Raw genomic sequence first — 13,110 nt, 5'->3', positions numbered from 1 at the left:
TTCTTCCCAGCACCATAGCCATCACAGAATTGAGTGTAATGAGCTATTGGATTTGTTGCTAGAGGTCCAACCACTCGCTTCCACCTCATTGATTCCCACCAAAGTCCATTAGTCAATTTACAGTGAAAAAATATATGCCCAGCTTCCTCTTGATGAGATCCACATAAGGGGCAGTGCTGCTCCGGAATGAGAATGTTTCTTCTTAGGAGATTCTGTCTAGTGGGTAATCTATCTTTGATAAGTCTCTAAGCGAAAATCGCAGCTCTTGGAGGAATGTTAAGCCTCCAAATTGTCTTGTAAATATTGGACTGAGGATGATTGCTGTTAGCAGTGATTAGCAATCTATAAGCTGACCTAGTTGAGTATAAACCCGAAGATTCAGCTGTCCAGCTCAAGGTGTCCTTCAAATGAGGCTGAATAAGAACATTACTAATGGTTTCCATAAAAGCCACAGCTGCACCCTGTTCATGATCAAATAAGTTTCTTCTCCACTTTAAATCCCAGCACCAATGACCATGGGACATGAAACCCATATTAGAAATAGAACTGGTCTGCTGTTTACTGATGAGGAACAGCTGATTAAACTGCTGTTCAAGATTTGAAGCAGCCCCAACCCATTTATCCTTCCAGAAGTTGACTATGCTTCCATCCCCTACCTTCCAAACCAGATGTTGATGGATAGGACTAAAGTCAGGTTGCTTACTTACTTTTCGAATATCCCTCCACCAATAAGAGTGCCAAGGTCTATCCCTGCCATTATTAAGATCTGCCCAGCCACAATATTTTGAGATAAGAATTCTAGCCCACAACTGATCTTGATTAGAGGCTAAAGCCCATAACCATCTTCCCAACAAGGCAACATTAAAACTAGAGATATCCTTAATCCCGAGACCCCCCAACTCCTTTGGAAGGCAAATATCTTTCCAATTCACCCAGGCGATTTTGGTGAGATCTTGGGAGCCCCCCCACAAAAAATTCCTTTGTAAGGATCTCACTTTATGAGCCACCTTTTGAGGAATTCTAAAAAAAGACAGCAGAAAAATTGGTAGAGCAGTTAGCACTGAATTTATCAGTGTGACCTTCGCTGCCATTGAAAGAGCTCTCTGCTTCCACTTAGACAACTTTGATTCAAATTTTTTAATCAAAGGTTCCCACACCAAGCAGCTAGATGACTTAGCCCCTAGAGGAATCCCCAAGAACTGAAAGGGAATCTCCATCTGTCTACACTTGAGAAAGTGAGCTACATCAAGAACCCAATTAGAATCAGCACCAAAAATCCCCACACTGCTCTTGGAAAAATTAATCTTTAACCCAGATGCCATCTCAAAGCCTCTAAGCATTGCCTTCATGACCAACACATTATCCCATGAAGCTTCTCCCACAAAGACAGTATCATCTGCATATTGCAGAATGTTTACTGGCACCTTCTGCTTCCCTACTAAATAGCTGCTGTACAGACCTTTGTATAGAGCTGTCCTCATCATGCCAGTCAATCCTTCTGCCACAATATTGAAAAGAAAAGGGGCTAAGGGGTCCCCTTGCCTCAAACCTCTAGTGGGGACAAACTCATTTGAGGGACTGCCATTTATAAGAATGGATATAGAAGCTGATTGATTGCAAGCCTTGATCCATTTCCTCCAAGTTGGGCAGAACCCCATTCTGACCATCATATAATCCAGAAAGTTCCATGAAACAGAGTCATAAGCCTTTGCAAAATCCACCTTAAACACCAGAGCTGGTTTCTTACTTCTTTTAGCTTCCTCTATAACTTCATTGAGAATCAAAGTTCCATGAAGGATGTGTCTATCCTTTATGAAAGCTGTTTGTCTCTCATCAATGAGGCCAGGCAATACTTTTCTTAATCTATTAGCCAATAATTTAGCAATGGTCTTATACATACAGCCAATGAGGGAGATGGGCCTATAATCATCAAAAGACTGTGGGTGATTGATTTTAGGAATTAAAGCCAAGAAAGATGCATTACTACCCTTAGGAAAACATCCATTGACATGAAACTCATCAGCAAACCTCCTGAAATCTGGTTTGAAAATCTCCCAAAACTCTTTGATGAAATTAAAATTGAAACCATCCGGCCCAGGGCATTTATCTCCACTACAACTCCACACAGCCTCCCTAAGATCACGATCTGAAAACGGGGCAATCAGCTCCTCCCTCTGAGTGTGAGTAATGGAATTAAACATAACCCCATCCAAGGTAGGTCTGTCATGGTTTTCTTCTGTAAATCTGGCAGAGAAGAAGCTTACAGCTTGATCCTTAATCAGTTTTGGGTTCTGAACCCATGAACCTTCAATGAGCATACCTTGAATTGCATTATAGTGCCTTCTGAAGTTGATAGATTTATGGAAAAAGGCCGTGTTGTTATCACCTTCCCTGAGCCATTTGATTCTAGATTTTTGTCTCAAGATTGATTCATGAGCAAAAGAAATCTCCCACAATTCCTGCTGTATAGACTTCATGGTCTGCATTTCATCATCCCCCAAGGGTCTGTCCTGGGCTGAAAAATCAATTTGGTGTAACTGCTGCTTCAATTGTTGCATCTTATGTCTAGTAATATCCCCAAACTCGAGACTCCATTTTTTTATGCTGGATTTTAAGACCTTCAATTTATTTTTCAACACAATACTCCCCCATCCAGGTTGCTGATCCCCACACCACACATCCTTGACCAGAGCTTGGAAATGTTTATTTTTAAGCCAGCAATCCATCACCTTAAATGGCTTGGGACCCCAATCCACCATGTCTGTTTTTAGAAGAATTGGGCAGTGATCAGAATAGTCCCTATGCAACACTTGTTGAGAAGTATCAGGCCATTTAGTTATCCACTGCTCAGATACCAGACATCTGTCAAGTCTACTCCTCACAGATCCATTTGGCCTACACCAAGTAAATCTACTGCCATGGCTTTTAATTTCCTGCAACTCCATATCTGAGATCCAGTCATTGAAGCCAGCAGTATCATAATCACCCACAGTCCTTTGAGAGGAGCCTATCCTATCATCCATGCTTCTAATACTGTTGAAATCTCCAAGGAAGCACCAAACGTCCTCAGGATTAGAGTCTTTTAGTTGCTTCAGTTGATACCACAATTCTCTCTTCCCAGCATTATCGCAAGGTGCATAAACATTTACTATGGACATCTTCATATCTTCCTTAATCCATTTCCCTGCCAACATTAAAAAATTCGTGCCTTTTACCTTCCTTTCTACCTCAAAGGCTGAATTATTCCACATGCAGAGTAGTCCTCCAGCAGTGTGAATTGCTGGGACACTATCCCAAGCCACAGAAGGATCTCCCCAAAGGTTCTGACAGATAAGCTTAGTAATACAGACTTTTTTTGTTTCCTGTAAGCAAACTAAGTCCACCTTATACTTTAAGTTGAGCTTGCGAATAGCAGCCCACTTAACCCCCCTCCCCAAGCCTCTACAGTTATAAGAGAGAATAATCATTAGTGCATCTGTCTACTCCCTTCTCTGCAGCCATGTCACCATCTCTCTGCTCCAAATCTGCCATAAGCCTCATGAGCTGTTGTGGATCTCCCCCATGGGTCAGCCCCATTTGATATATTAATTCACGCTGTCTCTCCGTAGTATCTTCCTTTTCTTTTTCTAAGAGAGCAGGTTTTAACTCTGTTGAAGAGTCATGATGGGCTTCTTTCTTTTTGAACCACTTCTTTCTTGAGTACACCTGTAGATCCTTGGATAAGTCCTGGTGTTGCTGATGAGATCCATGCAACTGGGCTTCTGTATAGTTAAAGGTGGAAGGCCCAATATGATTATGGGTTGTTAAAACACCAGGGGAAGGGGTGTGTGGCTCGTGTGAACTAGACTCCACGTGTTGACCAGACTTGGGAGTTGCTGCTTCTTCCTCATAAAGAGAATTCTCAGAATCACGAACAAAAAGACAGGGGCCTGCACTGGTTATTTGAGGAAGTTTTTCACCCAACTCCTTTGATTCCATTGACTTTTCATAAAACGTTACACTTGCTGGTATCTGCTTTTCTGTTCCCCATTCAAATTGTTTCCTCATTAAGCTTTCCACGATGTCCGAGGCGGACTTTGAGACCACCAACCTGTCGGACGGGTCATTACCCACTGGTTCGTTGTCGAGACCAATGGTTAAAGGAGCTGGCTGAGTGTCACAACGGTGATGCGCCTTTTCGCTGCCCAGTTCGCCGACTGCCGCTGTCGGAGGTACATCCGTCGACCACGTCCGCACAGTGGCCAAGTCGTCTCCGTCTATGTCAGAGATAATCTCTTCCGAGGACGTCCATGAGCTCCTAGCATGGCGGTACCCTTTTGTCTCCGTACCGCCATTTTCTTCAACAATGTAAACGCAGTAGCTAACGCCATCAATAAGGACGCGCGTGGTGTGGTGGACTAGCGGTGGCCGCGGTGTCCTCACCAAGACCCTAGCCCGATCTAATCTCTGCATATTCTCAACGTCTTCATCGATGTCAACCATATCACCCACTGCCGCCACCATTTGCCGAATATATTCCGCCTTCCACCCGAGTATCGGAATACCCCAGCAACGACACCATATCAATCTGGTACCCATCCGCAGTTGAGGACTCCATTTCGTTAAAGAGTAGAACAGTGACGAAGATTGTTCTGTCTCTTCACGAATGATCTCTGCTGCTCGCTTATCTGATAGGCCAAGAAGAAGGGTCATGTCGTCACCCATATATTTGGCCGATATGGTTGGGCCTATATGCCACGCTACTTCCTCCTCAAGCCTTTCAAAAACCTCCAGCTTCTTCAATCTGCCTACCCAAACATTTTCATATCTAGCCTTGTCTTCCTCCGAGATGTCTAGCGACAGCGTAGACGATGATGAATCACCTCCGGCAGATTGGTTGTTCGCTCTAGTCAACTGGTACGTCCTCTGTGTTGGCAATGCTGCTACCTCTGCGTATGATCTGTTGACTGATTTATACACTGTAGCTCCACGAGGAGCCTTCCCCAGTCGCGTGTTTTCAGTCATGTCCACCTTTACGCCCGCAAGCCTTTGTCGGAGTGGTTCCTTCGTCAATTCACAGCGTCCATACTTGGGGATGTTAACGTGTAACTTGAGTCCCCGTATGAAGCTATTATCGAGCTCCTTTTCGATGCCCCTCCTGTCGCCTACTCCTCTGAAACGAGCAAAACCGTATCTCTTCCCTTCTCTGTTCCTCCGGTTGGGGATGAAAATCTCTTTCAGTTCCCCCCACTGGCTAAAGTGTCGCCAGAGCTCTGCCTTTGTTACCTCCTCTGAGAATCTAGTGAAGTAGAAAGAGGTGATGTCTGCATCATCCCTCCAGTTCCGTCGGGTTGTTTGCTGCCGACGTCCGTTCCTGCCATGTATCTGTGTGCGCAGATAGCTACTCCTCCTTGACTTCACCGTTTTCCACTCAGACTCACCGACTTCCGGCAGCACTGCTTCCTTCTGACGTTCCCTTTCTGTGTTTCGCTCAAAGGAACTGAACCTCTCTCTCACTTTGTCCCTCTCTCTCACATTCTTCCTCTCCCTCTCACTCACGTTCACTCTTCCCCTCCCTCCCACGCACTCTCTCCCACGTTCACTCATCATACACGGGCAAGCCTTACTTCACTCTTATGTAATAAAATGATATGATATGAGAAAATTACTGTTCCTCTCTGTTTTTAGAAGATGCATTATCCCCTTCCTTAAATGCTGTTTCCATGGAATATTTTTCTATAAAAGAAAAAGCATTTAATACTGCTTTGTTTTAACAATAACACGATTCCCTGTTTCCAAGTTAGACTTTGTTTTCAACTGTTTTTCATAGTAACAAAAACTTAATTGTACAGTTATTGTTCCTGAACTTAATATGGTTCAGTTGTTTTTTCAACCAGAACTTGACAGTTGACTGTACAGTTCTAATTCTTATGTTTACCATGTTCCATGTATTCTTTGTTTTGGCTAGAAGGGAATAAAACTACTTTCACTCCTACTAAGGCTATTAGTGCAAAATCATGATTCTCATATTTTGTTGTCCGAGTTAAAATACTACTACTTTTTCTGTTGTTTTCAATTCTGCATTGTTAGATGAATATCTTTGTTTTGCTTTTGTGATTTTGGTCCATGTTTTCTTTGCAGGCAGTTTTGGCTTTGCAGGTTCCTGTAGAACATTCGAAGGAAGTTAATGATTGCAAACATTTGATTAAGACATTAGTGATGGGTAATTTATATCCTTAAACCTTCTGTAGTTCATAGGGGACAAGGATGATCATGGATTGGGTTGAGTGAATTCCAATATATATTTGTATATTTTCTTAATTTTTTAAACAATATTAATAAGATATCCAAATAAAATAGAAAAACTGGTAAAAAAAGAAGAAAAAGTGTCATTCATAGGATTTGAGATTGAATGATCATATACCTAATCTGATAATGGTCCCACTGAGCTCTTTTTGATCCAATTTAATCCAAATATTCGAGTCAACCTGTGTTTCTGTAGTTTGGATTGGATCAGATTTACTGATTGGATTGGATCCATTATCACCCTTAGTAGTTTCTTATTTTTTGTTTTTTTAGTGTCATTTGTTCATCTAATTTTATTGCTTTTGCCCCCTTATTTTATGGCTGATAAATATACATATTTTTTTATCATATGTTTATGTTTTTTTTTTAACTTTTTTTTATAACTTTCAGGAATGAAGACCATCATATGGAGCATCACCCATGCACATTCCCCAAGACCTCAGGTAATGAATCCTCGGTATAATAATTTCTGCCTGTGGATCTGCTGCCAACCTCACCCTTCCTTGACATATAACGTTTCTCATGTATGAGATTTTCCCTATCCATGGAACATTACAGGCTCTTGTCTCACCATCTTCTAATTTATCACCACCTCAAGGAGTGAGGGGCATGAGAGAAGATGAGGTACTACAAATAGGCTTAACTTTAACATCAGTGTTTTAAAGTTTAATGGCTAAGTTAACTTAAGACTCTTGTGTAGGTTTGCAAAGCTTCTGGTGTTTTAAAAAGTGGTGTTCATTGCTTAGCACTTTTCAAGGAGAAGGATGAGGAGAGGGAAATGCTGCATCTTTTCTCACAGATTTTGGCCATCATGGAACCTCGAGATCTTATGGATATGTTCTCTTTGTGTATGCCTGAGCTTTTTGAGTGCATGATCTCCAACACTCAACTTGTCCATATATTCTCTACCCTTCTAGCAGCACAGAAAGTGTACCGGCCATTCGCAGATGTGCTTGTTAATTTTCTTGTGAGCAGCAAACTTGATGTCTTGAAGCAACCAGATTCACCTGCAGCAAAACTGGTTTTGCATCTCTTTCGGTTTATATTTGGTGCTGTTGCTAAAGCACCATCTGATTTCGAACGGATTTTGCAGCCTCATGCGCCTGTAATAATGGAATCTTGCATGAAAAATGCTACTGAAGTTGAAAGACCTCTTGGCTACATGCAGTTGCTTCGCACAATGTTCAAGGCACTTTCAGGGTGTAAATATGAACTTTTGCTCCGGGATTTGGTCCCCATGTTGCAGCCCTGCCTTAATATGCTGCTGGCTATGTTGGAAGGGCCAACTGCAGAAGATATGAGAGACCTTTTATTGGAGCTTTGCTTGACCTTACCTGCGCGTTTGAGCTCTCTGTTACCATACCTTTCTCGTCTTATGAAGCCTTTGGTATTATGTCTTACGGGAAGTGACGATTTAGTGAGTCTTGGTTTACGAACACTTGAGTTTTGGGTTGATAGTTTAAATCCTGATTTCCTTGAACCCATCATGGCTAGTGTTATGTCTGAGGTGATTCTTGCCTTGTGGTCTCACTTAAGACCAGCTCCCTATCCCTGGGGTGCAAAAGCATTGCAGCTTCTTGGCAAGTTAGGAGGCCGAAACAGACGATTCCTCAAAGAGCCTCTAGCACTTGAGTGTAAGGAGAATCCTGAGCACGGGCTTCGCCTGATTTTGACATTTGAGCCTGCAACCCCATTCTTGGTGCCACTTGATCGATGTATAAATCTTGCTGTGGAAGCTATAATAAACAAAAATTGTGGCATGGATGCTTTCTATCGGAAGCAAGCTCTAAAATTCCTTCGAGTTTGCCTATCGTCTCAGCTCAATTTGCCTGGAAATGTTGCTGATGAGGGATGCACGTCTAAGCAGCTATCTGCATTGTTAGTTTCTACAGTTGATCAATCATCACGCAGGTCTGAGTTAATGGAAGTCAAGGTTAGTTTTTTATTGTTTAAGTACATATAATATCCTATAAAAATTGTGCTGTCATTTTTTATTAATGTGTGGAACTAAATAACTCTTGTTCACCATATTCATGAATCATTCCTCCATGATAGTCTAATCAAATTATAAAAAATTCTGCTGCACCTACAGTCAGTCTTTTTTTGCTCTAGCACATTATACTTCCTTAACTGTGGTTACTTTTGGGTATTATACACATAATTTGGTCTCTTCTTATCCTCCAATATTTTACTCAGTACTTGCATATGTTAGATGGGTTTATGTTATAGTATGTTTCTGCAATAATATATTAACACCTCAACTTCAGGCTGACTTAGGTGTAAAGACAAAGACCCAACTTATGGCTGAGAAGTCTGTTTTCAAAATTCTTTTGATGACTGTCATTGCTGCCAATGGTGAGCCAGATCTCGCAGATCCCACAGATGATTTTGTTGCCAATATGTGTCGTCATTTTGCAGTGATATTTCACATCGATTCTTCATCCAGCAATGTATCAGCAGCTGCACTTGGGGGTTCATCACTCTCTAATAGTGTTCATGTAGGTTCTAGGCTAAAAAGCAACGCTTGTTCAAATTTGAAGGAGCTGGACCCTCTAATATTCTTGGATGCTTTAGTTGACGTACTAGCAGATGAAAACAGGCTCCATGCCAAAGCTGCTCTTGGTGCTTTAAATGTGTTTGCAGAAACACTTGTATTTCTAGCTCGTTCAAAACATACTGACTTCATAATGTCCCGAGGGCCAGGTACACCTATGATTGTCTCTAGTCCATCAATGAATCCTGTATATTCTCCGCCCCCTAGTGTTCGTGTTCCTGTATTTGAACAACTGTTGCCCCGTCTTCTGCATTGTTGCTATGGGCTTACGTGGCAAGCACAGATGGGTGGCGTCATGGGACTTGGTGCTTTGGTCGGAAAGGTCACTGTTGAGACTCTTTGCCTTTTTCAAGTAAGAATTGTGCGTGGTCTAATATATGTCCTTAAAAAGCTTCCCATATATGCTAGCAAGGAGCAGGAGGAGACAAGTCAAGTGCTCACTCAAGTTCTTCGAGTGGTAAATAATGCTGATGAAGCTAACAGTGAGGCACGCAAACAGAGCTTTCAAGGAGTAGTTGATTTTCTTGCTCAAGAGTTGTTCAACCAGAATGCATCTATTATTGTGAGAAAGAATGTACAATCATGCTTGGCACTTTTAGCTAGTAGGACTGGTAGTGAGGTGTCTGAATTACTAGAGCCATTGTATCAGCCTTTTCTCCAGCCTCTTATTGTGCGATCACTCAAGTTAAAGACTGTTGATCAGCAGGTACATTTTCTTATTTCCTGATGACATTTTATTCGATCTTTCTTTGAGCATTTATCCATTTACTAGTTTACTTGGTTATATCTTGTGTAGGTTGGAACAGTTACAGCATTGAATTTTTGTCTAGCATTGAGGCCACCTCTTCTCAAGTTGACTCCAGAGTTGGTTAATTTCCTGCAAGAAGCCTTGCAAATAGCAGAGTCTGACGATAATGCGTGGGTTGCTAAGTTTATCAACCCCAAAGTGATGACATCGTTGACTAAACTTCGAACAGCTTGCATTGAGTTGCTTTGTACGGCAATGGCATGGGCTGATTTTAAAACTCCAAATCACTCTGAGCTGCGTGCCAAGATTGTTTCAATGTTTTTCAAGTCTTTAACCTGTCGGACTCCAGAAATTGTTGCTGTTGCAAAGGAGGGCCTGCGACAGGTAGTTAGCTTGTATGATGTATAGTTTCTGCTCCTTCGTTGGCTTGATCACAATTTATGTGCAGATATATCCCTAATGAATTGTACAAACATCTGTTGTTTGATAGAGTTTTGAAGTCTTAATGCCTATCTTGTCCATCGTCATTTGTTCCTGATCATAGTTATCAAGATAGTGGAGCAGCCAAACCCAAAAGTACTATAACTGGATAGCGGATCCCAGGATGGCTGCTATATTGAATATTTTCAATACAAGTTAAATAATTTATACTACACAAGTACACATGCTAGGAAATAAATAAAAAGATCCCAAAATTAAAAGCATATTCATAATTAACATTCAAATGTTATAGTCGGATCTAGTTCATAACTAAGGAAATAGTGTAGAGAATTTAAGAATTTGTTTATTCCCTTATTCTCATGAATCTATGGGACTATAGATGCTAAAGATAGGGCTTTCACCAGAATTATAGGAGAGACTTTCCTCTTCCAATTCTAGGAATAGAGAACTCTCCTTTTTCAAATCTGATGGTTGTCTTCTTTCCTTCATCCATTCCCCCATATTCCTGCCTATCTCATTATTTCTTATATTATTCTGGTGGAAGTGTTAAAAAAAACAAATAATTTGTTTACATGATCTTATCTTTTCTGTATTTTTGCTTTAGTTTTGCGTGCATGCTTTTAATAGACATGGAATTACTTTTTAACCTCATTTACATCTGTCACCCTGCCACCTAGGTTATTAATCAAAGGATGCCCAAAGAACTTCTACAAAGCAGCCTTAGACCTATATTGGTCAATTTGGCACACACAAAAAATCTCAGCATGCCTCTTCTGCTTGGTCTAGCCCGCCTGCTCGAACTGTTATCCAATTGGTTTAATGTTACCTTGGGTGGAAAACTTCTAGAGCATTTAAAGAGGTGGCTGGAGCCTGAAAAGTTGGCACAGAGTCAGAAGTCATGGAAGGCTGGTGAAGAACCAAAGATTGCTGCAGGTTTTACATCTATGGTTTAACCTATGAATGCAAGTGTCTAATGCAACTTCCTTAGATCATACTTGCACTGATATGTCTTCTCTATTCTTGTAGCTATAATTGAGCTTTTTCACTTGCTTCCTCCTGCTGCCTCAAAGTTCCTTGATGAACTTGTAACCTTGACTATTGATTTAGAAGGAGCTCTTCCCCCAGGACAAGTATATAGTGAAATCAACAGTCCATATCGCCTTCCACTTACAAAGTTTTTAAATCGATATGCACCCCTTGCTGTTGATTATTTTCTTGCTCGATTAAGTGAACCAAAGTATTTCAGGCGGTGAGTGTTGAACTGCTGAGCTTTAATTATATACCTAGTAAGGTTGGATGCTGACATTGTTTCTTTTTCATGTTTGCTGTAAATTTAGTTTCATGTATATAATTCGTTCAGAAGCTGGCCAGCCATTAAGAGATGAACTTGCAAAATCACCGCAAAAGATACTTGCAAGTGCATTTTCTGAATTTCCGCTCAAATCTGATGTGACAGTGGCTCCTGCATCCACAAGTACACATACTAGTTTATTAGGCGAAGAAAGTGTTGTTGCTCCATCAACTGATGCTTCTAATCCACCGGCTCCTCCCAATGCAACATCTGATGCTTACTTTCAGGGGCTAGCACTTATAAAAACCCTGGTCAAATTAATCCCTGGTTGGTTACAAAGTAATCGTAGTGTGTTTGATACATTAGTACTTGTTTGGAAGTCACCTGCAAGAATATCCCGATTGCAAAAAGAACAGGAGCTGAACCTAGTGCAAGTATGTATAATCAAGCTCAATGTTGTTAGTGCTGTATCATCATTGTGGATTTGGGATTTTTTTTTGATTCCTTGTTTCTATTATTGAATGATTCCCTATATAATTTCATGGCATGCTAATTGTGTTCTTTGCTTTTGATCTCGACAGTTTTTATCTTAGTATAATTGCAAGCGTGTAGAATAATAGGGGTTATGGGCTCTGGATTCTCAATTGTTGGAGTCCAGCTGTTCATTGACATCTTTAGCATTGCAGATGCTGGTCATGCCGGCACATTTTTATTTGACAAACAACAATAAGCATTTGCTGAATTCTTCAATAGCGATTTGTTTTTAATGCTTCATACCTTATGATTATTTTTCAGCAATTTCCCCGTGGACATGGATCCAGATTTGTGATGATTTGAGAAATAGATCGATTTGGAAGAGGGATTAATTACTCATATTCAGCTCTAAAATCTCATCCTCTTAATGCTATTTTCTGTCAATTTACTTATCTGTTGTGAGAGTATTGTAAACAGGAAAAATTATCCAACTGTCGTTGGGTAGTTAGCACTTATAGTTGGTGAGGTTAGTTATGCCAGCTGTCACTATGACAGCTGAGCCTTCAAATACACTGATGTAAGCTATTGTTACCCTTGGTGAATGAAATCTAAATCCATTTTCTCTGTTTTCTTTGAGTTTCTCAGAACTTCAAAATGGTATTACAGAGCTCGGTGAGATCAGTAAATGGCTGAAAATAAGTCTCTTCCCACCTCTTCCACTCCCCCAACCTTCTCTCACACCTTTCTGAAAAATTAGATGATAAGAATTTTCTTTTGTGGAGGCAGCAAGTTGAACGTGTCATCAAATCTCATTGTCTTCAATGATTTGTTGCAAATCCGGCGATTCCTCCTGTTTCAGTCGCCAACTTTCAAAGTTGTGTTTTTTAAGGCATCTATTAACCCTTGTTGGCATTGCTTTAATGTTAAAACATATATGGAGAAGTTGCCACTTCATTGCAGTCTACCTTACAGTTAATTTTTGTAGATTAAACATTTGCTTCCTTGACCGATTTGTTTGTATTGATTTTTTTGGTTTCTTTACTAGATATCTTCTCTTTGGACTTTATGTTGTGCATTAACTATACGATGCCATTATTTAAAATTTAGGCCACATTATTTAGTAGTGAGAAGCTCATTCTTCCTAGCGAACAATCTAAGGCTAAGTTACATTTGAAGTCATTTTCATTTTATATTGTGTGGTTCTACCACTGCAACTGCACGCTTACTATATCGATTAGAAAATTTATGTGCATATGATATGCATTATTTACTTAAAGTTTTCCCATTTATAACTTTTACTCCTATCATTATCTCTAT

The 13,110-nt window shown here is 40.6% G+C and overlaps 1 protein-coding gene across 1 annotated transcript in view; it reads left to right on the top strand.

The window, feature by feature from the left end:
* The window catches only part of LOC114419833 (transformation/transcription domain-associated protein-like), a 37,408-nt gene that overhangs the window by 12,252 nt on the left and 12,046 nt on the right, over window positions 1-13,110 (top strand). The window contains exons 10-18 of the mRNA XM_028385634.1: window positions 6,121-6,202; window positions 6,676-6,728; window positions 6,844-6,909; window positions 6,986-8,218; window positions 8,553-9,545; window positions 9,636-9,971; window positions 10,706-10,961; window positions 11,055-11,277; window positions 11,366-11,753. Of these exons, the coding sequence (XP_028241435.1) occupies window positions 6,121-6,202; window positions 6,676-6,728; window positions 6,844-6,909; window positions 6,986-8,218; window positions 8,553-9,545; window positions 9,636-9,971; window positions 10,706-10,961; window positions 11,055-11,277; window positions 11,366-11,753 (3,630 nt within the window). The remainder of the gene's footprint in view (window positions 1-6,120; window positions 6,203-6,675; window positions 6,729-6,843; window positions 6,910-6,985; window positions 8,219-8,552; window positions 9,546-9,635; window positions 9,972-10,705; window positions 10,962-11,054; window positions 11,278-11,365; window positions 11,754-13,110) is intronic.

Source organism: Glycine soja, chromosome 1, assembly GCF_004193775.1.
Source record: "Glycine soja cultivar W05 chromosome 1, ASM419377v2, whole genome shotgun sequence".
In the NCBI taxonomy this organism is placed as follows: Eukaryota; Viridiplantae; Streptophyta; class Magnoliopsida; order Fabales; family Fabaceae; genus Glycine; species Glycine soja.
The sequence above is the reverse complement of the archived record's forward strand: the minus strand, read 5'-3'. Positions and strand labels throughout refer to the sequence as shown.